At 41.4% G+C, this 27,606-nt stretch overlaps 1 protein-coding gene across 1 annotated transcript; it reads left to right on the top strand.

Moving 5' to 3' along the window:
* cpxm2 (carboxypeptidase X (M14 family), member 2) lies at window positions 1–27,428 on the top strand. Its single transcript, XM_044014666.1, has 14 exons — window positions 1–694; window positions 2,920–3,012; window positions 7,647–7,756; window positions 10,605–10,744; window positions 15,122–15,206; window positions 16,434–16,584; window positions 16,872–16,960; window positions 18,768–18,891; window positions 19,021–19,217; window positions 20,831–21,010; window positions 21,748–22,045; window positions 22,218–22,357; window positions 23,590–23,689; window positions 26,434–27,428. Exons 1-14 carry the CDS (start codon window positions 421–423, stop codon window positions 26,688–26,690), a joined length of 2,238 nt encoding a protein of 745 aa, XP_043870601.1. The 5' UTR covers window positions 1–420; the 3' UTR covers window positions 26,691–27,428.
* Window positions 27,429–27,606: the final 178 nt, after the last annotated feature.

Consider the following 27,606-nt stretch of genomic DNA (forward strand, 5'->3'; position numbering starts at 1 on the left):
CATGTTCAGATTTCTATCCCTATTTCACTTCGGTGAAATGACTGCAAAGTGTCAGCAGAGAGGACTGGATTGAATTTAAACAAGAACAAGAAAAAAACATTTCTTTTTTTTAAGTCTTCTGCCAGCATCTGAAGGACAGATCTGTCTCTTCCTGCCTCTACCTTCTGCACTCTCTCATCTTCTTCACTCTGTGCTTCTCCCTCCCTCACTGCATTTTTCCCAGGCTGAGGCGTCCATGGACCCTCTGGCTCCGCTGCTTTCGTCAGTAACTTGGAGCGCTCTGAGAACTTTGTGAACTCCCTGTGTTTAAGTTGGAAGGGAGAGGAAGGGGAGCAGTTGATGGGACAAAGCCCGGCAGCAGTGGCAGGCTCCTCTGGAGACGGCATCAGGACTCTCAGCTGGAGATAATCCCCTGGGGTCATGACAAGACAGCACCGCAGCCTCCTCACGCCCCTGGCTCTGCTGGGACTCCTCGTGGGGTTTGTGGACCTCAGCCATGGTGAGGATGAGGATTACTACATGCAGGAGTTGCTGACAAGAGAACAGTACAACCAGGTTCAATTCCAGGAGAAGCCAGTGGACTCGACACCTGACAGGTATGAGCACCCAAGCCAAAACTCTGACAAGAAGGTGCCCAAGGGAAAGGAACACAGCAGCAGGCAGACAGATCAAACCACAGCTAATGCCAAATCAGGTAAAAGAATTGCCCTCTCTTTGAATTTTCAGCTTTAAAAAAATGATTTGTGCTTTACAGCTCATTCAAAAAACAATCTTACTTGTGCCAATGCAATCAAAAAAAGTAGAACTAACCCAAATGAAACACCTACATAATCGATATTCTTACTGCAGGGACTTGTGGGACTCCCTTAAAAACTGAATTTGCGACCGCAACTTTCTGAGTCAAAGCAGCCACTAGATGACAGTGTATGGCTAATAGTTTGGGCTTTTTAAGGCAGGATTGTTTAACCAATAAAATAAACATGACTGAAATGAATTTTCACAAGAACTTGCACCTTATTGTTGTTCAAAAAGCCACCGTTAAATTGCAGTCTCTCTGTCTGTGTCTAATGTTCCCCAGGACACAATTTGATCCATTCAAATGTAAAATATGAGGCAAGTGATTGAACCTCTGTGTCCTGTGGGACTTCAGAGGAACAGCTGCCTTCAATTCACATGAAAAAAAACCCAAAACAAACAAAAAAGGCCTCCTCAGGTAGTCTTCCTCCTCATCTTCCTCGCTCCCCCACGTGCATATACATCAGAGCCATTTTTCCGTGTTATATAGCTTCTATACCACAACGGCCTCGTGCACATCAGAGGTCAGGACTGAATTACACGTCGGAGCCAGAACACATGTGAAATCCACATTTTTCCCCCCCACAGCAGTGGGAACTGGCAGTGCTGTCCTGTTGTAGCACATGTAGAAAAATACAGCTGAAGGCTTTCTCTCTCCCTCTTTCTCACTCTGGGACTCTCAGCACATGCAGTAGCAGGTTTGTAGGTATGTTTTAAATCCTGGCAGGTGATTGGAGGAAGGTAACAGGCGTGAATGTTTCTGTTGGATGGCGGCAGGTAATTTTGAGCAGCTGTGTCGACAGTGACCTCACGTTTCAGGCATCTGGCTTCACACAGTCTCAAAAGAGATGCCCGCTGCAGGTTGGAGACAAGGAGTGTGACAACATCACATTAACAAAATAATATTAACCCTTCAAAAACAGAGTATTTCTGCTGATACAGACTTATAGTCTTATATCCTTTTTTCAGCACAACCTCGGCAATCTGATTGAATGTCTTAAATTTGGAAATACGTCACAGTTCAAAGTTCACTTGGCTCCTTTTTATGAACAAAAAGTAAAGAAAAACGGTCTATTTTGTGCACATTTGTTAAAGCCTGAATATGTGACCTATAAACACACCCCCCTAAGGTGCACCTGCAGCACAGATCCGTGCCACATGAGCACGAAGGGTTAATGTTCTGCTGGAATGCAAATAGGTCATTTGCTTAGTCCCATGTTTACTGTGATCATTTTAAAATATGATAGATGCTTTATGTTGTGTGAGTTTCACTCACACAACAGTTTATCCACTCGAGAGCCAGGAGTAGGTTACACTGAATACTTGACACTTTAACCTGTAGAACCTGTTTTTACTTTTACCATTTTAAAACTGCATACAGGTTAGGATTAGCCCATGGCCCCATCACTAACCCTAACGCTCCTACTTCTACTGTGTTTAATGTATTTTTATTACCTCTAAAACCCCTAAAGCAACTTGTACGTATCTTCCAAAAAATCCCCAAGCATTGACATAGTGAGCATCATATCGGAGTGCTGTGTCTCTCCACTGTGTGCAGCTTGGTGCGCATTGGTGAGGATTTAACCTGTTCCCCGCCGAATGAGACGAGGATAAAGACTTTCAGATGTGAGAGGGATTGTTATCACGTGAGGCCTATATCCTGACCTGACACTCTGTCAAATAAAAAGCACACGTTTCACTTCTTCTTCTCATCTTCGGTCCTTGGAATGTGACCCTCTGCTGCATGCACAGGGTATTTACATGACTGCTCTTAACCGCTAAGGCCGCTATATTGTAAATGTTATCGGTGTATTAAAGATCTCAAATGAGATTGCAAATTAAAAAGCATCACTGGCCCACATGGGATATATCTTGTAAGGAGCACAAGAGTTAAATGTTTTCAGATTCCTGGCCTGCAGATAGTCTCTTGGTTCAGTCCCCAATCCTGAATCCATCCACATGTGTGAGACGGACTCCAGTCAGAGTTTCTTTCTTTTTCTCACTTTCTCTCGCCGTACGTATGAATCAGCGGTTTTAAACAGACATAAACGTTCATGACTACCCTTTGAAAAAAGACAAAATGTAATGTTTCTCTTCCTGTAATATTGTCATTCCCTTCCTTAGCGAACAACAAAAAGGGAGAGAAGAACAAAAAGAGCCCCCCGAAAACCCCAGATGGCATCTCAGACGGAGGACAATACAACTCAATAAAAGATGGTGAGTGAGGAACCACAGGACCCTTGCTTGTTATGTGAAATTCATGATCTCATAAAAATTCATCTTCCCACCAATGTAATATCTCTGCTTGATGAAAAAACAGAAACAAACACTCTCAGAGATGATAAATATTTTGGAGAGAGGGGAAGACTTCTCAAAAAGCATTTTTTCCCTCCGAGGAAAAGTCTGGCAGTATACGATGACACTCTCACAAGTGGAGTTGTGCCACTGAGGCGCTGGCGTGCTTGCCCTTTGCATTCAAGCAGTGGGTTTAGTTTCCATGGATTACAGGATATTTGCTAAACTGAATCCAAGCTGTCACTTCTCTGTCACGTCTGAGGACAGATTCAACTCATCTTGCTCAGACTGTTTTGGGGCAAAGTGCATGCAGTTGGACCTCAGACTTTCCGCCACTCTAAAATTGGCAATATTGTCCATATAACACCTATTTGCTGAGTGTCAGACATTTCTAGCATAACAGGAAGCTGTATTTATGCTGCTGGGAGGGTGAGATTGGATGTGACGGCCAACTGTGAATTTATGTGTTTATACTGAGGCTATTGTCAGGAACCTACTGAGACAGACAGAAAGGCTGCCATTTTAAATTTAACACGCGTGGAATGGGAGCAGAAACTTGGACATTCGTGCGCATAGGAAAATGAGAACTCCATGCTGACACGCCTGGCACATAGCACAGACTCCCAAAATCATGTCTTCATGGCTGAAACGGTGACTCAGCACCAAACTGTTTCCCGTATTTGTTTTCACCATCTCCTGGTAGCAGCCGAGGGCCTCAAAAGTATAAAATTAAATCATGCACAGTCTATGCATCAAGCTGTTTCCAATGGCTTAAAAAAACTTTTCTAATTCTTCAGCCATTGTTAAAGATGTGGCAGAAGCTCACCGCCTGCACACATCTACACATTCACAGAAACAATAGGGAATTCATTAAATAGAGCTTTAAGAATAGCAGGGATCGTCAAAGCCTGATTCAGCAGATGTTTCAACAGTCCATTCATTAGTCCCATCAGACGCAACAGAAATGTTCCCGCTGAGATATCACAGCTTGTCACGTGTGCTCAGCCAGACTACAGAGGCCGGTCTGTGTAAAGGTTGTGTCAGTTTGTGTGATTTGTGATTTGAAAAGAAATCCTTTTTTTTTTAAACCCAAGTTTAATCAGTTCAACAACAGTTGCATCGTCTTGTATTAATATTTGGATTTTTAAAAAGTAGAGTGTACAGACTAATGTTGGTTGATAATTTAACTGAGTATAGATTAAGAACAGGTCAAAGGTCGAAGGCTTGTTGTTTGGAATAGACATATGGAATAGTACGTAGACAAACTATGAATAAGTCACACACCTTGACTATTCCAAATCCACTACCAGATGTGAAATAGAAATTTGAAATACATGACCTGTCTATACTCCACTTCCTGGCCCTCAGCAGTAACATGGCTAATGGTCTGGAAAGCAACATGAGTCCTTCACTGTCAACTATATCATTTGTAGCACACATTATTGTTGGATCCGGTTCATGTCTTTCTCCGTGGATCCACTTGCAAAGGATAGCATGTAGATGGGGATGATGATTTAAGGCTTTGGAACATGGCAGAAGCACGTCCTTTTTAGTTCGATCTTCTGGGGCCACTTAAAGGCTCTAGTATTTTGTGATTTCTGATTCCAAAAATATAGCATCACATGTTTTATTGGTCCCAGTCCTACCAGTAGCTTTGCCTCTGGCTTGTCAATCAATTACAGGAGGGAGTAAATTGGCTATTTAGCTATGTTTGCTTCCTGCACCAAATATTGCAGCTTGTGTGTATCTCTTGTGATTGACAATCTTCAGCATCTCAGACACATCGAGGCTGATGGAACAATTACAAAACACAAAGCCAACTTCCTCTGTGGCTCAAAAATGCACCTAACTGGCAGCTTCAGGTGCACATCCTGTAAAAGCAAATGTCCAGATCTTAACGGGAATTCCTTTTGTCCTATTCTCTTCCTCTTCTCATTTTTGTGAAGGCTATGCTGGCTGGATGACAGAGACTTGTGAAGCTGCATGCACAAAAAAAAAAAGGCTGTTGCTCCATGGAAATTTTTACTCTAAATTTCAACGCTGCGGTCCGGGCAGGTCTGCTAACACCCAAAGAGCCAGCGGGCAGCAGACATTTCACGCGTCAACCTTGATTTGCCCATTTGGCCGTCACTAGGTGATATCCACCCCAGTGTAAAAGACGAGCCAATCTCACACAAAGAGCCCTATTTAGCCAACACCATCTCAGTTACTGCAATCACTTAAAGACAGGCATTTGTTCAAATGAATTTGAGGCTCCCTCCAGCAGCAAATGAAATAACATTCTGAACTGACGTGCAGCACTCTTGTTTGAAGACTATAATTTTCTAAAATGGCCTCAAGTGCAGCCACGTGTTGAGCCACTACTGTGGCATTAGTGGGTGTCACCGCATAATTGGCATGGTGAAGGACTTAATTAGAAGACGATTATTTATACTGATGACGGCTAATTGTCATCATCGGTCCTACCAGCAACCCTATGAGCTACGTGGCATATTGCATTGTAGATTTATACAGTTAGGGCTGCACAGAGTCCAGTGTCATCAGCTACAGTAACAAACCTGATTTAAATAGGAGCAATATGGTAAAATGATTAACCATTTATCATTATTATAAATCTTGTCAGTATAAAAAAAGGACTGCGTCCACTGAGAATTTTGGAGTGTGGCAACATCAGACAAATCCTTTGAAGTTTCTCTTGAAGAAAACTAATCCATACATGAAACAACTTCATCTACCTTTTCAACATGTGGGTAGACACATCACTGAGCTCAGGCACTGGTGTGGATGTTAAACTGTGTTTTTTGTATTTTATAATCAAACTGCCAGGATTGTCTTTAAAGGTTCAGAAAAGTTTCAGTTCAGTCGAGAATTCTGCTTTGAGTCTTACGCCTCTTTTTTTCAAATCTGTCTCTCCACTCGCATCAAAGTTAGATAAGGTGTGGCGGAGATATTAAAGAAAGAAGTTTACAGTTTGGTGATAAGATGAGTGACAGGTTCAACATCCTCAATCTGGAACAAAAGAAGAGTATGATGTTACCCTGGGGAACAGAACAAATTGACAAAGACAAAGACAAGTAGAGATGGTGATGAGACACAGACATACAAATCAAAAATCTTGTAAACAAGTACAGTTAGCTGTGTTCAAGTGGTAACCCAACACCCATTGCTGTGTTTTTTTTTAAAATCAGAAGTAAGTTAGGGTGGGACAGACTGAGAGCATGTCCAATACAAGTCCACCTGCAACCATGCACTGATTGGATGATGTTAGAATAAAGGTTATTGCGTTAGTCTGACTAAAAGCAGACTTTAAAAAGTGCATGTAAATCCCACCCAAATTGTACAATAAGTGCTGCCCACTGCTCCTGCGTCTGATTTGTGTGTGTTCACTTCTGGTGTGTAAAAAAAGGAAACATTTAAAATTTAGGAATAAATTTTAATTTCAAACTCACGATCACTGTGTGTGTGTGTGTGTGTGTGAAAACCAAATAAATTCTATTTCTAACACAGCCAGATAACATGACTGGGAGTCAAATAACTACAGCATGTAGTTGGACTCAAGTCAGCCTGGTCACGACCTGGTGGTTTGTGCACACTCCACAGCCCCACAGGCCACTACACAGTACAATAAGAATAAGAAGACAACAGCAAGAAAAACATGACTTCATTCTTGCTGGTATATTTGTTTTGTTTTTGACTGACAAGGAGACTGAGACTTTATGCTCTGCCAACTCAAATAATAGAATAAGTTCATGGACGATAGGAAGACCTCGACATGCTAACAACTAGCCACCAGCTAACCTGGAAACCGTTTACTAAAAGGGGGCATATTGTTGTAGCAGTGGCAGACACACTCAAATTGAATAACGTTAATCTTCATCAAGCAGGCAGTGCATTATCCAATGACAGCTAAAAAAATAAATAAAAAAAGTTTCCCTTACTGAAACATTGTCCTTTGATCTCATGTTTTGTGAACTTGACGGATTTGTGGCTCATTTTCTCTCTTTCAGGATAACTACACATGCTCAAGTCATTACAGCATTCTAATCATGTATTCAATGTGCAGTTAGATAGCGGCAGGAGGTGGACCTTGCAAAATTACAAAGAAGGAAATGTTCAACGTGTACAGTCATTAATCACCCATGAAGCTCGACATATTTTGAAATTCACAGCCATTTATAAATGAAAGTCTCCGGCTCGCTGTTAAATTCCATTTCCTCCATACGGACTAACCTGTTAAAGATTTTTTGTGCTCAAAATATGATCTTTTGGTGTTTGTCGCCCACTGCGTGTTGTTGTCTACAGTAGGTTATTGTTATTATATAAAGTGCATGCTATTAGATGCTGTGCAGTTTTGTTTGCTTCACACATTTGAGCTCACTGTGCAAAGTCTAAATCACTCTGTCTTTGCCTTTGAGTCATTTGGTCAAGCTTTTAGCAAACGCATGAGGCCCTGACCCAGGAGCTACAGTAGGTCATGCAGAGTTGTGCATGCAAAGCAATATGCATCACATGATAACATGACCATCACATGCCTTTGTGTCATTCCCATTACCCAGAATGCCCTCCTATGGGACTGGAGACGCTGAAGATTGATGATTTCCAGCTTCACGCGTCAAGCACGAAGCGCTATGGCCTTGGTGCACACAGAGGTCGTCTTAACATTCAGGTATGTAAAGTGTTGGAGTAGCTTGGGGAAGCTTTGCCGAAATGCTGGCACTTACATTATAATGCATATATAATTACAGAAAGATGCTGGCTGCTGTTATTTAGTTGATTATGGATGAAAGGTGCTCTTTTTTCTGGGTTTGACAACCACTTAAAGTGCTTCACACCACAGTTCTGCCATTCATTCATTCATTCATTCACATGCATATTCATACAGCACATTCACATGTTCATTCTATCATTTACACCCATTCACATACAGCTGTCAGGTGCAAAAGTACAGTATATATGCACACGGTGCGAGTGCGAGTGCTGACCTTCTGGTTAGATTAAGATCTGCTCTATCCCGCGATCTCGCTCCATGATATTTTTATTCCGTATTCCAATTACTCCAAAGCTAACTCAACAAAGAAAATCACGCTGTTGTGCTCAATCCAGGGGAACACCCCCAAGCCCAATAAAAAGTATTGGCATCTTAGAAAAGGTATTTCCTGTTAGTGCAAGCTGTGCTTTGAAGGTATTTGCCTGTGCGCACTCCCTCTACAGTGAGCTCCATCGTCTGCAGGCCAACTGCACAACTGCATTGAACCATATGCACACACATGCTTTTAATTCACGTAAGACCAGGCATGATGTTTCAACATGATGATGCAACAACACCAACGACTGGCCGTGAGTGCATGTGTGTCAGCAGGAACAGGGATACTGTCCATTCTAGATGCATCAAAAGCAGTGACTGTTGTCTGCTGAATCAGAGCCACTGAAGTTTGTTTATTTCCATAAACCGTCTTTATTTTTAGCTGCTCTAACATTCCAGACACCAACAGTTTGGGGAAAAATTGAATTGATATTCTGAGATGCACACTGGCAGGGAAATGTGGACAGAAATTGCTAAAAAAATAAATAAATTATGGGATACTTTTTTAATAGTCACATTGTTTTCATGTCTGCACCTAGATCTGGACGGGCACCAAAATGTAATCATTTGTTCCACAGCCAAACCTTCTGCCATTTTTCAGTGAAATCTGTTTCACAACACATTCCTGAGATGCTCTCTGCGACAATAGCCAACAGAAAAAAATGGAATATAAAACAGACCCTATTATTTTACAAACCCGGTCTATCATTCAACTAAATCAACTATCAACTAAAAACACACACATTTTCGTTTGAGGAATTTAGTTTAAGGCAGCTAACAACATGAAATGCTTTTTCTAGATGAAAATCAGTGAAAGTACAGGATGCATGGCTCCCTTCTTTAGTCTACACATCCTATACATCCGTGCACATGGTGCACACGCCAAGGTATACTGGCATACTGAGTGATGGTAGAAGTCTAGACACAAGGAATAGGACACATTCCTACCAAGTCACCAGACTAGTAACTTCCAGCTGACCGAGCCTGTCCCCGTCATCCAGAGTACCATCGCCACAGGACTTAACGGTTGAGGCTCATTGGTTCTGACACGGATAGCCTTCGCGTAAATGTGTTTACAGTGAATCTGAGACCCACACACTTTTCTCCAGCGGCACCACTGAGTGTGGAGATGTGCTGGTTCTGGTTGAGGTGCTTGCAGCGGGCTGCCGGAAGACTTGATTACAGTCAAGGTCAGCCTTAAAACCATGCCAGCCCACCTGGCGCTGCTCTCATCTGCCAGTTGCGGGACAACTGCCGTTGTAGAGTTGAAGGTTCCAAACCCGAGTAACCCAAGGGCCCGCTCAGTCACAGAGTGAGTAGTAGCGGTCACATGTGCGTTTTTTATAGGTTTCAGGGTGGGGCGCACGACCTCCCCACTCCGCCTGGATGCAGTTTAATGTCATACCCAGGACAAGTCACCACTATCAGTTAAAAACGCTTTACAGCCTTAAAAATGTGGGTTAATCTCCAACAATTACCAGGGAAATGTCTAAAATCTCAATATTTAACAGAGGAGTCTGTGTATTTATATGTATTTAGCACTGCTGATCGCGAGTGGCGAGCGACATCAGGCCTTTACAAGTCAGGCCTTTAGAAGTATACCACGGCCTTTACAAGTAGATAGATTGGTCAGCTTCTTTGGGACACACCCTTGTACAATGCATAATGAACTAAACACATAACAATGACTTTAAATATTAATTTAACATAATTCATACACGAAAACAATATGCTTATCATTCGGACACACAGATAACTATTCCATCCCGTTTTCAGTTTTAATCTACATAATGCACCTTTAATTTTTTTCTCTTTGAGGTGGTAATAAGTGAACGCTGATGTGTTCTGTTCTTTTATGTGCCGCTTTTGAAAATGACTCCGTGGAATAATAAGAAATAATAGGAGACGTGCAGTTCAAAGAGACTTGACGCTCAGCATAAAGAGGCCGTCGTATCATCACAGTGTTTAAGTTAGGATGAGGAGGGTGAACAACAATGTCAGCGGGTGTAGCATGGGATTTATGGATTAAATGTAATATTGTAAATTCAACATTTTCACTAAAGTGTGCACTAAAACTTAAATCCGGGAATGCTTGGATTTAGAAAGAGTCTCAGATATCACTATAATTACTGATAATTTACTTTTTCAATTTAAATGATGTCTTTTGTTTATATTTAAAAGCCATGCACTACAGATTTAAGTAATGTCTTCGTCAAGGCAGAAGACACATTTATCCATCTGAGCTGATTCTTATCTTTGCTGCATGTTTGTCAGAGTTCAATAGTGTACAGTAGGCTTTAAGGCCCTACCAGTCAGTGGGTTGTACAATGCATAGGCAGTGTGTGTGTGTGTGTGTATGTGAGAGGGAGAGAGAGTCAACATGTACATCTGGAATACAATTGTGCTCCACATGCCTGTTTCTGACCCGCAGGCAGGCCTTTATGAGGATGACCTCTATGATGGGGCCTGGTGTGCAGGGAGAAATGACCCGCTGCAGTGGTTCGAGGTGGACGCCAGGAGGCTGACCAAGTTCACAGGGGTCATCACACAAGGCAGGAGCTCCCTCTGGTCGTGAGTAGGAACCATGCAGACATGCACGGAGAGTTGCAGATGGTCGCACAGTGAGAACGGGGATTTTCTTTCTTGCTCGAGCGAACTTGAAAGGCTAAATGACGGGGACAGGTTTTCCCAAGCTGCATTAAAGTGTAGTGATGTCTGTCTTGGTCATGGACAAACATGTGTTTGTTTGTTTGTTTGTTTTATGAAAAAGTATTAATATGAAGTCCTTTTTTACTGTCTTCAAAGTTTCATGGAGACATTGTCTATCCATGTAGCTGAGGTGGAGGAGAGCAGGCAGGGCAATATTTTTTTATTTGGGTTGCAGTACCCAATTTCGACTCTAGCTTACATTTCGTCCCTTTAGCCCTTACTGCACCCACGAGTATTATTCCCAATTGCTGTGGGAATAATTGCTATAACAATAATAATGATTTATATACCACATTATAATAATAATAATTTATAGGTCACATATTCAGGCTTTACAAAATGCATTTGTTCGTCTTCTAATGTATTGATGAGTTACAGTTATGATTCCTTTTATATCTCATTTTTTGGTAGCAATATAAAGTAGCAATAATTGTGCAGAAGTCACAAGATAGCTTTAGTTTTTCTTATCTTTTTGTTCATAAAAACGAGCCAAGCGAACTTTGAACTGTGACGTATGCCCAAATTCAATGCGATTTTAAAAGAGTACTTTTTGCTCAGGTGTGTTTATATAGTTGGATATAAACGCTATATAAGACACTCTGTGTTACACATTCCTATAGCCTCTGTATATTATGCTGTACGTTTTAGCATAGCAATGGAAAAAACACAGACGAAATGCTCCGTGTTCTAAGGGTTAAATGTTTGCAGGTGACTTTTTTTTAGTTATTCTTTGTTTCATTAACCTGCAATTTGTAAAGGAAAAGCTGAAATATTTCATAGAAATGGACTAGGGTGGCTGTCTTATATACTGGGAACAGCGGTTGTTCGTGTCAGGTTAGATGTTTTCATTTTCAGGGGCCGTGACTGTCTGTACGAAATGTCACGGCCATCCATCCAATTTCAGATGAAGTCAGTCCAGATCAAAGCAACTCTGAATCACGCTGGAACAGAAGAGTTTTACAATGACTGTGTTATATGGAAACTACTAAAAGTATCCCAGGCAGCGATCATTGTTCCAAAACGTGGATTTTCTACCTTTACAAACATAAACAACACAAGCTTTCTAATGTCGTCTAAGTAGCGTTGGACCTTCATGGATGTTTGCCCTTTTCACAAGACTTTTCTGATCCCCTCACTGTGGGATTAAGGGTGTATTGATTTGGAACTCAGCCTCATTCTTTCATCTCTCTTAAAAGGTCACAGCATTATTGAAATAACATGTTTTTTTTTTTTGATTTTGCTCAATTCTAAGCTTGTTCATTAGACTCATATGAGGGAGAAATGGAGATATAACACTAAGGGATTATTTTAAAACTGCTGATTTTAACAGTTTTTTCCACATTGGCTACACATTTACTCTAAACTTGGACACCGCCTACACATTCCCGTCTCTTCAGTCTGTATGCCACTGTTTGTACTGTATTGTATTGTAAATGATGCACATTATTAACATCCAGCAAGTCACATGACATGAGTTAAGAATCATTCTGTCCAACGATATTATTGACTGTTTTCGTTTGGAAACTACAAAAGAGCCCATCATTATAAAGAGACATTGAGTGTCTGTGGTAATTATGAATTAAGAAGGACAGCTGTTGTTACACGGCCAACGTGCAGCTATGACCTTTTCTAGATTTAATTGCATTTTCATTATTGTAACCACAACAGCAAAGGTCCTCTATAGCCCACATGTTCTTATATGGGGACCCAATAGTGCAAATCTGTGCGTAATATTTCTAAAATCAGTAAATTAAGTCATTTATAATCGATACAATTCACAAGTTCATTTTGATGCACATGTCTATATTTTTTCAGAAAAGGATTAGGTGTGTGTGTGTGTGTATTGTTGTGGCGAAAAGGTGCATGTTGTCATGGTACTTGAATTGTTCAGCCCACACTTTTCAAACAAGACTGGAAGCTCCTTTTGTCTGCGCACCAGGCTGTAAATTTGGGTTGTGCTGGCGGGGGAAATTACAGTGGCCTAAACCAGGGGTTCTCAAACTTTAAAGCTCTACAGCTCCACTCCGTTCACATACGTTGGTATAAACACCAGAACAGAATTTCAGATTTTTCCTCCAAAGTACCATCAGAGGAAGCTCACGTACAAGAACAAACTTCAACACATTTAAATGTGTTGACATATATGATATACTTTTAAAATAAAAGAAATAGTGTGGTTTATGTAGCATTGAGGTAAGCCTTTTAACTGCACTTTTGTCACGAGCCTTTCGGTCAAACTGAAACACGTTTTTCATGTTTTGAAGTTGAAGGTTAGTACACAAACAAAGAGCAATGACATTCTTTCTGGAAGGCAAAGGCCACCATAAATCCCTGGTGCACTGGTAAAGACAGCGGTGAACAGAGGAGCTCTCTATTTCTGACAATCTGAAATCCTTTAAGAGTTGTTAAATCCAACTGGCCCAAGATGCGGTTGCTTTTCGAGATCAAAATGAGGCAGTGAATGAATTACTTCTCAAACGTGCAATTAAATTTGATTAAAAAATCACTCAGAAAGGCTTCTTCCACCACTGTATAATATGTTGTAGATTTCTATGCAGACAGAAGGTTTCAGTTCACTGAATTAAATGATTGTAATTTGTATAAGTTGTAGAGCACCAATACAAATATCAAACCCATTGATAACAGCAATGTGTAGAAATGAAGAACTTTCTTTTATTCATGAAAAGTAAAGTCCTCGCCCTTACAGCAACGTGTTGAAGGAGAAATGTTCCATTTGCATTTAATCTGCTCCTCTGTTCACCAAGAACACCAAACAGCCTCTTCTGTTCACATTTCCCCCTACTCTGACTTTGCTCCGCAGTAATATTTGACAACTTTTGGCCTTTGTTCTTCTTAATTGGGAAGGGTGGCACAGACGTCAGGAAACTGCAGCGTAGTTGGAGAGCACGGGGAGACACACTTTATCAGGCCGGGTTTGTAATTTCCCCCGCAAGGCCAGCGCATTCTGAGGGCATAGAAGACACTGATTCCTGAGACAGGATTTCTCCACAATTAGATCTGTAGGGCATGTAGCTGTCTGTTGCTGCCAACTTCTTTCTCTAACAGTGCGTTAATTAGCAGAACTGGGAATTCTTACCAGGCTGCACCAGCTTAGCACTGATGTCTTTATCCAGGACGATGGGAGTCCCTGCCAGCGTGCATGCTGCTCGCTGAGGGGAGGGCTCAGAGTGGCACATAAGTCATTGGTTAACTCCTTTTTCAGAGACATGTAAAACAAACAAAAACCTGCTGTGAAGTTTCACCTCTGTGCTGTATATGCTATAATCATTTTACAAACCAAACGTGTACGTCGTGAGTAGTAGAACTATAGTTCTATAAACTATAGTATAGTTTATAGTTCTGTGGAATGCAGAACTATAAACTATAGTTCTGTGGAATGCAGAACTATAAACAGCAAACATCAAGTCTGCACCGGTTGTTTTATTTTACGTTTTTGAAATGCCAATTTAATTGACTAGTCATGGTAACTATTCATAAGATTTACTGATTATTACGTGGATCAGTCTGTTAAACATGCTATACCATAGTCATGTCATTAGTGGTATGTCATTCTCAGGATTCTAAAATCCTAAAATATCTGGGGGGCCTCAGACCTCAGTGTCAGCTTTAGATTTTTAAGATTTATTTAGTAGGTCAGAACTGTGTTGTCTCATGCCAATAATGTAACTTTGATAGAAGTTAAGGCAGATTTAATGCTCAAGTGTTTAATGCTCAAGAGATGAAAAGTGATGGACACTTGGAAGGGCAGGGACAGAAGACGAGAGTTACGAAAACATAACAATATGGATTGAAAAAGGTTTCGCTGTGATGCAAAGCTCAAAGTATTTGTTATATAAAGCATAACCGGTGACCAAAATGGGTCATTCTTTTTTTTTACTGTTTGAAATCCATCCCAATTTGAATCGACGTTAAGATGTTGATGTTTTGAATGTTGATCAAAAATGAAGATAAGAGAGCGCATTTCCCAAAATCTTGAATAAGAATTGATACAAAATGGCAGCTCAATCTGTTTTCCAACAAATGTCCGGTGTTGATTTTGAAACTTTAGTCTGATAATCAAAGTAATCTGTGACAAACTTCAGTTTTAAAGTGAAAAGTTGCCTCTTTTCCAATTTTACTATTTTTAAATCGACTCTAACTCTGTCTCACCCCAGTTCTCTATTTGCAGTGAATTCAGCTTGACAAGAAATTTCTTTCCATTCATTCTAACACTAACAGAAGTGACTGGGTGACCTCGTACAAGGTCATGGTGAGCAACGACAGTCACACCTGGGTAACGCTGAAGAACGGCTCGGGAGACATGGTGAGTAACAACCATGACATTTACAAACTAATATCCTACATCTGCTTATTGCAACGTGAAGTGTTTAAGATTCAGCAATAATCTTTGTTTTTTTCTCTGTGTGTGAAACGCTTCATATGCAGTGTTGTTTTGTGTTTCCCAGACTGAACGGATGCAGACAGACAAATTGAATTCCGTCTTTAGAGCAATTAGAGTGAAAGCTGTGGAGTCCTGCTCATTTCCAACGCTTAATGAGCTGAGTGGGAACATTAGCAAATACCACTAATTCTCAAACAGATGGGAACCTCATCCTGGCGTTTTGTCTGACTTCTTGTCTTCTTTCTTCTTGGCCACTGTAACTTAGCCTGTAACTGCAGATAAACCAAGCAGAGTTACACCTAAAAAAAACAAAAAACAACACAGAGCAAGTGATTACGGATGTAAAATAACGATATCACCAATGAACATCGTACAGCTCTGATTAGGTTCATTTGTTGTTGTTGTTCACGTCCCTGCAAATGAAATTTCGGCGTAACTGTAGACTCCCTCGGCTGGTTGATGTCATCAATGTGGGAGATAAAGCCCCTACGGCAATTTAGTCTCAGTTACAAACTTGCTGCTCCACCTTTGAAGCAGAGATTACCTAAAATAAACTCATCATGGAATCATCGTATAATGACTCTTGACATGGTGCATGGATATGTATTTATATTTGGGTTATGTCGATCAAATTATGAAGATTGAATTGTCCTGTGCTTACTTTAAGTATTTTTTTTTTTATCCAAAAGTTACATCTGCTCTATTAATATCTCATATATTTATATAGTATATTATATATAATGTAACATAAATATACCTACCATGTTTGTAATGAAGTTTGCAAGAACAAACTTAATTTTGGCTGTCTAGTATTTGAGCTCCAACGTGCATAAATGTGATTCGACTGAACGTTTCTCAACCTCTGACGCACGCTCTGCGAGGCAACACCTGACATGGTGATGATTTCATCTGACGGCAGGTCGATGTGAGCCAGCCATTCGATTTCACGATGAGCTGTGGACAGGACACCGACACGGTGGTTGGAAATGTCCATGCCTCTAATAGCTTGCGTCAGTTTGATTTAAACTGCCCAAGACATAAACTAATAAATGAAATAAAATAGCTTAAGACAAATGGGTTTAACAGTCATGTTTGTCAGTGTGTGTTTTTTTTTCTTCACCGTTTGGCTGACTGTGTTTGCCTCAGTAGATCTTCACCGCCAACAGGGAGAAGGAGATCCCAGTCCGGAACATCTTCCCAGCACCGGTGGTCGCCCGGTACATCCGAGTGAACCCTCGCTCTTGGTTTAACAGTGGAAACATCTGTATGAGAGTGGAGATCCTTGGCTGTCCTTTGCCAGGTGACGGGTTTGTATGGACAAAGCAGACACATGAAGAATTCCAGCTGAATGAATGAAAAAGAGCTTTTAGTTGAGCACAGTGAGAACTTTGGCAAAACAAATCAAATCCTACCAGGAAATTACTTTGGTGGAAGTTGAAGTCACATTTTTATAATATTACTTAATTAAAAGTCTTAAAAATCGTTTACTGTACTTAGTTGAAAGCATGTAGAGTCTAATAATTGCCTCATCTGCCTTATCTCGCTCCTAAATATCAATAACTGTGAGCATCTTTGCTTCATCCACAGATCCAAATAATTACTACCGCAGGCGCAATGAAGTCATAACGTCCGACGACTTGGACTTCAGACACCACAGCTACAAAGAGATGAGACAGGTGAGCGTTGGTGACAGGGAAACAACAGATCTCAGCCTGCACCTCTTAGTTCTTATTCAGCAAAGAGACCAGAGCTCGGAGCTATTAAATCTTCTTGAGTAAGTGAGAGCCAAAGGCAGACAGACTGTGTCCTCTGCAGGAACATTGTGTGAACTAAATGCTGCCAGCCACATGAGAATGCGCACAACATCTCCCGGCTCGTGTCATTACTTATTCATATACTTGTCATGAACAGTAGCCCATTTTGTACCAATAAGGTGGACAGCTGTATTTGTCACCGTGTGCAGTGTGACCAAGTGAATGTGAATGTACGAGTGCTGCGAAACCCTGTGCCAAACAGCCGACAGCTGGTGTCCTAACCTGCTGCTCTGGCCCACTGTGAGACTTGCTCCAATTAAAAAACTCGCCCCATATAGCTCATTGTAACACAGCGGCCTTTCTTTCTGCCGTGACAGTTTGAAACGCTACCCCGGCAATATCAAAGTGAATTAAATGCACCTTTTTTTGTTACCGGTGAGGCTAATGCGTGTCACACAGGGTGTCCAGCCTCAGTAGGCCTTCACAAAGACAGGGCGGAGTATTTTTAAAACTCAGCTTCTAAAGCCTTTTTTCACCCCGACATTTCTTTTCTCCTCGCAGGCACCAGGTACCATATCTGTCTCGTGTCCACAGCTGTTTAAATAGTGCTGCGCTGGGACCTTAGAGTGGAAAAAGCCCATCGCGGCTTTTCAAATAAAGGACATGCCCCATGAGGGGAATGAGAAAGATTTCTCTCAAGGATTGTGCTTTTCATAGATCTCCACTGATTATAATGTAATAGCCTTGGGAATACTGATATTGCCTGTGCTTGGACTTTTGAACAGCATTATGAAGTAGCTGAAAGTAGAAATATTTTCCACTTTATTAAAGATGGCATATTACCTAACCTTGACATTTCCAAGAATAGAATAAAACAGAATAGAAGAATTTAAATAAACGCCCATGGTAATATTTGTTGTTACGTACATAAGAATATAAAATATTACACTATTTAAATAGTTTATGTAAATTTAAGTAAGATGTAATGCAGAGCAAACTCAATCATATACAATAATGAATAAAAATCTAATTAAATAGGGCTTAAATAATGTCCTTTTCTAAAAAAAAAAAAGGCAGTGGAGTTTTATGGTAAAAGGCTTGTAGACAGCATGTTCGACATTGACTCTAAATTTATCCAGGGAACGCCGAGCCATATTGAACTGGGAGCAATCGTTTGTCAAACGAACAAATCTAATGTTTGTGTGCTTGGTGAGAAGAATCAAGATTCCGCACAGACTTAATTAAAAGCCCATCGCTCCTGTCTGGTTAATAGCTTCTGCAGCAGCTGGGAGTGCGAGTAAACACAGATTTCTGCCATTAATGCAGTTGCTCTGTGCTCAACAGCTTGTTAGTCTTCCTCCTGCTGCACCGTGTCTCTGTGTCTTCACTCGTGCACATATGAGCAAATGAGAGTCGTCGTTATTTTAATCATCTTCTCTACAAGCCTGTCTTGGTAATTACCTAGACTGCAGCACACCAGACCCCCCACACACACACACACACACACTCGCCAGAGTGATATTAAATAAAGCCTTTGTCTCAGCACCTGTGACGCTATTTTTGAAATCACCAATAACAATGGAGATAATATGGTACTGTTTGAGGATTCAGATTCCCAGCATTCAAAGTAGCAGTGTCAGAACACTCAAGCTATGAAAATGTGGCACAGAAAAACATGGCTTAACATTAGCTTCTTTCACAGTATATTTCCTTGATTTACCCTCCGCAGCTCATGAAGGTGGTAAATGAAATGTGCCCCAACGTCACTCGGATCTATAACATAGGAAAGAGCCAAACCGGCCTCAAGCTGTACGCAATCGAGATCTCCGACAATCCCGGGGAACATGAAGTTGGTAAGTTCTTTAAGTGACGGGACGTGACTGTTCTGCAATGAAAACAATGTCAGACACATCACACTTTGCACAGTGTGAATCCTCATTTTCCTCCCGTTTCGTCCCTTACCAAACAAACTCATTGAACAGGTGAACCCGAGTTTCGTTACACAGCAGGTTCCCATGGTAATGAGGTGCTGGGACGAGAGCTGCTCCTCCTGCTGATGCAGTTCATGTGCCTGGAGTATTTGTCTGGCAACCAGCGCATTCGTCACCTGGTGGAAGAGACCAGAATCCATCTGTTGCCATCTGTCAACCCCGATGGGTACGAGAGAGCCTTTGAAGTGGTAGGTCTGCCATTAGTGACCTCATATCAGGCGCAGGCCCCTGGTGAAAATGGCACCGTATCTGTTTGGCAGCTCCTCTCCTGATGAAATGAGAACACATGTGATGCAGGTGCACACTAGAACATTGGAATATATCAAAATAAACTGTCCTGATGAGTGATACATATATGTATATATATATACATACATATATATATGTGTATATACATACACATATATATATGGGCTAGATTTACCTGGGATAGACCAGCCCTTTGTTGTGTTATGGTGCTGGTCCTGCATAATGTTGGTCTATGCTGGTCCACCAGCATCATTATGGTGGACTATGTTGGTCTATGCTGGTCCATGCTAGTATATGCTGGTCCACCAGCATCATTATGGTGGGTGGTCTTTGCTGGTCCCTGCTGGTCTATGCTGGTCCATGCTAGTATATATACTGGTCCACCAGCATCATTATGGTGGTCTGCTGGTCTTGCTGGTCCTCTGGTCTATGCTGGTCCATGCTAGTATATATACTGGTCCACCAGCATCATTATGGTGGTCTAAGCTGGTCTTTGCTGGTCCCTGCTGGTCTATGCTGGTCCATGCTAGTATATGCTGGTCCACCAGCATCATTATGGTGGTCTATGCTGGTCTTTGCTGGTCCCTGCTGGTCTATGCTGGTCCATATATACCGGTCCACCAGCATCATTATGGTGGTCTAAGCTGGTCTTTGCTGGTCCCTGCTGGTCTATGCTGGTCCATGCTAGTATATATACGGTCCACCAGCATCATTATGGTGGTCTAAGCTGGTCTTTGCTGGTCCTGGTGGTCTATGCTGGTCCATGCTAGTATATATACTGGTCCACCAGCATCATTATGGTGGATTATGGTGGTCTATGCTGGTCTTTGGTCCCTGTTGGTCTATGCTGGTCCATGCTAGTATACTGGTCCACCAGCATCATTATGATGGTCTAAGCTGGTCTTTGCTGGTCCACCAGCATCATTATGGTGGTCTATGCTGATCCTCTGGTATCATTATGCTGGTCTTTGCTGGTCCACGCTGGTATATGCTGGTCCACCAGCATCATGATGCATAAATGCTGTTTTTTCTGGCAGCGAAGAGTAAAAATAGAAAGTAAATAAATGTATAAATATACCTGTAATGTTAGTGTATTGTAGTTAAAGCACTATCAAATGAAAATATGTTTTAGGCTAGATTTACAAAGTGTAATGACAGAGCCTGGTCAGAGCCTTTTACACAGTCCATGTACACAGTTCATGTAATTTGCTGACCTAATGTGAACGTGCACTGTGACACTAATGGTGCAGCATACAACTTATTCCCATGGACCTCACGGTTCAAAGAGATAGGAGAGCAAAAGGGCAGCTCAAATGATCATGTTTGGTTGTGGCTGATTATACTGAGGTTGAATCAAATGACTATGTGTAATGTAAGAGGGTCACTGAGAATGAAAACTCACGTCACAATTCCCCGGCTGCTCTAATGTTGAGTTGACTGTCACTAACACAGCGTAAAAAACATAGTTATTTTTCTTCTTTCCAAACTAAATATTCAGCCATTGTCACACAGACATTTTCCTGCATGGAAATGTTAATTATTTTTTATCCAGGGTTCGGAGCTCAGTGGTTGGTCTCTGGGTCGATGGAGTGCCGATGGAATAGACATACATCATAACTTCCCCGATCTCAACTCCATACTGTGGGAAGCCGAGGCCAAGAAATGGATCCCACGCAAAGTGTTCAACCACCACGTGCCCATCCCTGAGTGGTACCTGTCCTCAAATGCCTCAGTGAGTCTGAAAGTTTCAGTTCATTCACTGTCTATGTTTCCGTTTTCCAACAAGCAAGTATTTGGATTTCAACTTACAATGGCATCAAATTATATCTTCCAATGACTGCATCCGTTGCTGGCAAATTATAACTCTGTGTCCCTGTCCGTGTCCGGTGCCTCTTCCAGTTTAAGAAACAAATCCCAGAGCAGAGAACATCCGCTTGCTAAAAAAAAAAGGGCATAAAAAAACAGCCATGTGCAATCTATTTTTGGGAGAAGTGGGCGCATTTGCTATTTGTGACGAAGAGGCTTGTGAGCTGAAATATCCCCAGTGATCTATTTAAAGCTCCTCCTCACGAGTGTTTTGACGTTACTGAGAGCCCTGTGTGAGTCACATAGAGCCTCCAGAATAGCTGCTGCTGCTGATGCTGCTGCTGCTTGTAGAGCTGGGATCCCCCGTCTGTGTTCAGGAAGCTGTGAAAACTGTCCACACCTGCCTCACTGAACAGCTCAACTACTGCTTAATTATATCAGCCCCATCAGCGGGTGAATTTCCAGATTGTAGAATAGAAATATTTGTGGAATAGTGGAATTAGCTTCGAGCATAGACGTGGTGTGGTACAACCTTTCATGCTTAATCCCTCTCCCTCGTGTGCATATTGCACTGAAACTGTTGTCACTGTGAGGGAGTTCACTCAGCAATGATGCAACTGAGATGAGTGGATGAACAACATCATCCTCCCCTCTCCCCTGTAGGTTGCCTTGGAGACGAGGGCACTGATAGCGTGGATGGAGAAGATACCCTTTGTGCTGGGTGGCAACCTCCAGGGAGGAGAGCTGGTGGTGACCTTCCCATACGACAAAACTCGCTCCCAGGGAGTGAGCAGGGAGCAGACCCCCACCCCGGATGACCACGTCTTCCGCTGGCTGGCCTTCTCTTACGCATCCACCCACCGCCTGATGACTGATGCCAGTCGACGTGTCTGCCACACAGAGGACTTCGCCAAGGAGGACGGCACCATCAACGGGGCGTCCTGGCATACTGCAGCTGGCAGTTAGTGTCCATAGCTATAACACTTATATATATACATATATATATATATATAACACTGTGTCTTGCTCTGAGCTCTTTGTTTTAACACCCACATCTGCATACTGAACCCAGCAGAGTGCTGACTTGAGTTGACGCTGGCCTTTGCTGTATGAGTTCTTCTCTCTCTCGGCAGGTATGAATGATTTCAGCTACTTGCACACCAACTGCTTTGAGTTGTCGATGTACGTGGGCTGTGACAAATTCCCTCATGAGAGCGAGCTGCCCGAGGAGTGGGAGAACAATCGCGAGTCTCTTCTGGTCTTCATGGAGCAGGTACAGAGGCGAAAGCGGCCCCCGCAACTCAAGAAAATACACAAGCAGACAAGTCGTTTTTTCATTAGTCTGGAGTTAGTCTGGTTCCTGTGGTCTTGTGTTCCTCTGGAGTTCTTATCTAAGATATATGTGTTGATACCTCAGTAGTTGATCACATACTCCAAACATCATGAGACGCATTCAAACGTTTAAACACCTACATAGATGTAAATGTAAAATGGATAGCTTTTCTGAAAAAGCAAATAGGAAACAATTGGATCCTCTAAAGGACATGAATGACACAGCCAGAAAAAACATCATTATTTGACTTTTCTGCACATTATGGAAATGATTACAAGTGTTTGACAAATTGTCTTGTACAGGTCATATCAACATTTGAGTCATCATGAGTCAAAGGCAACAGGACTAGCTTGAGTTGACTATAATATCATCATTACAGAGAATTCAATGACCGGTTGCATAGTTAACTCCCTGTTCTGCAATTTTACTGCTGCCATGAGTTTTTACAGCGGGAGGTTTTCAGATCAGGCTTCAATCAGACAGTAGCAGCTGTCAGTCACATTTGTCTCCACTCAAATGTGCTGTTTCATCGTCTATTTTTCCTCTAAATTAAACATAATTTACACAATTGACATTACACACTTTGTTATTAGAGGATCATTAAGTGAAAGTGAAAATGTTCACTTACAAATCAAGGGAGAAGTAGGCTCGTTTTTTCATTCAAACAGTGGTGTCGCCCCCTGATGGCTAACTGCTTTTTTGGCCCTAGTTCATACATTTTAAAATAGTCATTTTATAAAACAAGAAACAATTCAAATTGTTATTTTTGAAAGCAGTCAACACCTGCACAAAATGCCATTACATAACTAAACGGTGCATTATAGAAGACTGAGAGTTACAGAAGTCTTTCAGGTTCAAGGCTGCATTCTCAGCTTTTCTTTCCGATGTTTGAACTGTGACAGACATGTCCTGTTATGTTTTATTTAATCTTGTGACGTGTGCTTCAGAGGATACGACCACAGGCAGGCAGCCTTTATTTAAATATTGATGCTGGATGAGGAGGAACATGTTTTACCATGCTGTTAAACTGCAGAGCGTACATTATGCATTGCAAATTATACAACATCACTTTGTGTAATATATATTATGTTAAATTATGCAGTAGCCGTTAATGGGGTAAACTTAGGGCAGGATTCACACATGGCTGCACAGGTCATGCTTTTCGTGTGCAGGTGCATCGCGGGATCAAAGGTGTAGTGAGGGACCTGCAAGGTCGTGGAATAGCCAACGCCACCATCTCTGTGGAGGGCATCAGCCATGATATTCGTACAGGTAAAAATATCACATGATGTGATTTCTGTTATATTTCCAGCTAGTTATTGGTAATTTGAAGTCATCACTGACATGGTAAATAGTTTGTATTTATTTCTTGTCTTTATGACTCACTCACTCACTCACTCACTCAAATCTGCTTTAAGGCCCCGGTAAACTTTCGTGCATGGTGCGCGTTGGGTCCGCGCATGCAGCCTAGATTTTGGAACCGTGCGCAAAGAGTGCGTTGGCCATGCTCACCAAGCAGAAAAAATATTTCGCAAGAAGTCGGCAAGGATAGCCTCGAACCGCCCGACTCCCCTGCCCGACGGGCATCGAACCAGACGTGTCCGAGGGACCTGCAGCATCGTTCTCTTCTTCTTTGGTAGGACTGCCTCCTATTCCCTGCGTCCAGACTTGTACCGCCACCCGATGGTGAAGTGACATACTACAGGATCCTGACGCGGGAGTATACCAGGGTCCGCGCATTGCGATGCACACTTTGGTATACCAGGGCCTTAAAGGCTTACACGACACCCATTCACCCTTTCACACCCATTCACTCACACATTCACACGGCACATTTTCCTATTAGACCCATTCACAATTTGGGATTAAGTGTTTTGCCCAAGGACACATCAGCACATAGACTAGCGAGCCAGGAATCAAACCCACAACCTTCCAGTTGAGTTGAAAGACGACTTGCTTTATGACTGAGCTACCATGTTAATGTGCCCAGCATATGTATGTGTGTGTGTGTGTATGTGGATACAAGCTCAGACATTACAATCAAAGCAGCTGAAGTTATGGACTCATGGACTTGCCTGAGTCACTCTGTGAGCATTTGAAGGCTAAATAAAGCATTTCATGTGTCTGACTTAATTCAAAGTCATATCGAGTGTCATCGAGGCTTCTGCTTTGAATTTGACTATTGATTGTGCATCCGAGAAGAAATCTCCGCTGAGCAGAGCCAAAGCGGTTTTGTACTTAGAGCGTGAAATTGAATGTTCACAATGACATTAGTCATAATTACTGAAACTGAGAATACGTCCTCATCTTACAAATGTTACTTTTGCAGATGAAAGTTTCCATACTTTTATTTTGTTATTATTGTTTCGGAGCTGATGATCCATTGTACACAGAAAGTAATCCTTTCATCAGCATACATCGACTGCAGTCCGAAAAGGCTGGACAGGTAGCTCGTCTAAACTCCCATATCGGATGTTTAGACGACAGAAAAGTCATTAGCTCATTAGCATTTTATAAATATATATTGCATTTCAGGAAACAATTAGATTGCCCTTCTGTCATCTGCTTGTGAGTAATGTGAGCGCAGATGTCCGTAATGCAAGCGCTGGGATCGACTGTAGCTCGGCTGCACCGACAGACCTGCTGTCACATTTAATTTGCCTCAGTGTTCGTTCAAACGTGTCAGGTGGGTGTTTGGTTGACTGGAAGGAAACAACACTGTTGTTCTTATGAGTGAGTCATAGGCTGCAAATACACCACGAGCGCATTCGTGCTCAGCTCTGCGAGACCAAGGAAATCCAACATGACAATGCAGAGCTATTTTTAAAACTCTCAGTAGGAATAAAGAGCAAAGGTAGAACACTAAGAGCTCTCCAGAATATTTATTTTAGGGTTTTTATATTTTTAGGGGTTTAGATTAAGGGGTTTTGTGACGTTTATATTGCTGCTGTTTCACATATAATGTGTAATTTAATGTGTGCTTTGCCCTTCATAGGTAAAACCCACAAGGATACTATAGTAAAACGTTGTAGAGAGAAAGTACTAATAGTGATGCTAATGGAAATACAATTATTTGTTTTGAATTAACTTTATGAACAGAGCCTGTGCCATTACTTTTCACTATTCTCTTACAAAGTAAAGAAAACTAAATCTATTTAAGTTTTTGGAGATCTATTAAAAATACGCTATTGTAAATTAGCCAATGTCAAGTTTACAGGTTATTTTTTGTTTATTTTTAGATTATGTCAGATTAATTACATATTTTGTGTTGTTGGGAGTCAAGTTAAACTTTAATTAAAGTCAAAATCTAAATCTTTAAAAAAAGTCTAAATCTAAAAAACATCCTTGTTAAGCTACGGAAAAGAATCTGTTATATCATAACCCTAACCCATATTGTCATTTATTGTGTGTGTGGTTCTGGTTTCTAAATTTACAATTTATTGCATGTTAAAATAGTGTATTAACAATTTAAAATCAAGAAAAACTAAACGTTCTATTTAAAACACTGTAGTTGTACATGGACACCACACTGAGTTTTTGTCTCAGTGTGCCTAAAAATGGAAACTATGTACAGGCTGCTTTTTCCCACTTTTCCCCTTTCCGGTTCTGGCGACAAAGACGCTGATTTGCTGGCTTCCTGCAACAGTGCGAGTGAAATCACCGTTACAACCACATGCTGGCTTTCACAGGCAACGTCTCAGCTTTCAGAAACTGTTGGGATTTTTCCGATAGCACAAACCGTCATGTAATTACGGCGACGCAAAATGCATTTGTGCAAACGTGTCGTCTGCGATACGCTCTGTGTTAAAGGGTTAATGCGATCCGCCATGTTGCCACTGTCATATTCACTTCTACTCACATGCACTGAGCAACGCCAGCCATTGATTATTGTGTGGCTCAGTGGATGAGTGCATGCTCCACATGTAAGTGGACACGGGTTCAATCCCCACCATCTCTAATTGATAATAGCCTCTCAAGTACACTGGTAAAATATCCCTGTGTGTGGGTGTTTCCAGCTGCTGATGGCGACTACTGGCGCTTGCTGAATCCTGGAGAGTACAAAGTAACAGCCAGGGCCTTGGGCTACAGCTTCACCAGCAAGAAGTGCGAAGTGGGCTACGAGATGGGCGCCACCAGGTGCGACTTCACCATCGGCCGCACCAACCTGTCACGAATTAAAGAAATCATGGAACGATTCAACAAGCAGCCCATCAGACTGCCCATGAGGCAACTCCAAGCCCGCAGGTCCAGACAAAGACGTCTGGGGACTTAATGTCCGTACGAGGAAACCAGAGGGAGAGCTCAGATCAGACTGCAGAGAACTCCAGCCCTGGGACTGGACCTCTGTCAGATTCCTTCACAGAGCTGTCAGAAAAAATTACTTTAAAATTTTAAAACTGTGGGTAATTTAAAAGGGTTACTTTGTTTGGGGTTAAGCTCATCACAAATTTCATCTTTGAACGTGTTATAATATCCACTGAATCCTAGGAAGAGTTTGTTAAACCTCTTTTCTTGGATCCACAAAGGTCCAGTGTGCAAAATTTTGGTGACATTATTTTCATTCATTGGAAGAAATTGAAGATCCTATGTAAACAGATCGTACTGAGGCTGCCTTTTGATACAAACTTAAAGCTATACAGGTTTTTAAAAGGAAAGGACGTAACTTCACCATTAATCAATTTTTTAATTTTACACACTGCACCTTCAAGACATCACGACATCACTACTATAAACACACATTTCTTTTAAGATAAAATAATATTATAAGCTACAGATAGAGGTTTTATCTTCACATTACAGTATTACTGTTATGATGTACATACGTATTAACTTATGTAACTCAGCTACGTAAACCATTACAAAACTTTAACCTGCATTTGTGCAAATTTTTTTTTTTTTTTTAATTCTTTTAAATATTGGACAGAGTGGCTTCTTTGTGTGTCACTGATTTGTTTCTTATAAACTCTGGTTTGTCAAGTTATTAAATAAAGACTATAAGTTTACACAAATTTAACATGTGTTGATCTTAATATTGGTTTATTTATAAGTGGACATTCTCTCCTGTCTGGTCCTCCTTCTTTGACTGTTGCATGGGCATCTCTTAAATTAAGAAGAATTATACAGGGCATTGCACTTTGGGGAAACTTCACTGTGGAAGAATATTTTTCATATTTTATGAAGTCTTCCCC

The sequence above is a fragment of the Solea senegalensis genome, linkage group LG18 (genome assembly GCF_019176455.1).
Source record: "Solea senegalensis isolate Sse05_10M linkage group LG18, IFAPA_SoseM_1, whole genome shotgun sequence".
Lineage (NCBI taxonomy): Eukaryota > Metazoa > Chordata > Actinopteri > Pleuronectiformes > Soleidae > Solea > Solea senegalensis.

Bases quoted from the DNA above. Each gene is read 5' to 3' on its own strand.
- cpxm2 (XM_044014666.1), top strand. From the start codon at position 421: ATGACAAGACAGCACCGCAGCCTCCTCACGCCCCTGGCTCTGCTGGGA. The intron at 19,218-20,830 runs GTAGGTCTGCCA...TTTTTTATCCAG, and splicing joins ACGAGAGAGCCTTTGAAGTG to GGTTCGGAGCTCAGTGGTTG. The intron at 22,358-23,589 runs GTACAGAGGCGA...TTTCGTGTGCAG, and splicing joins TTCTGGTCTTCATGGAGCAG to GTGCATCGCGGGATCAAAGG.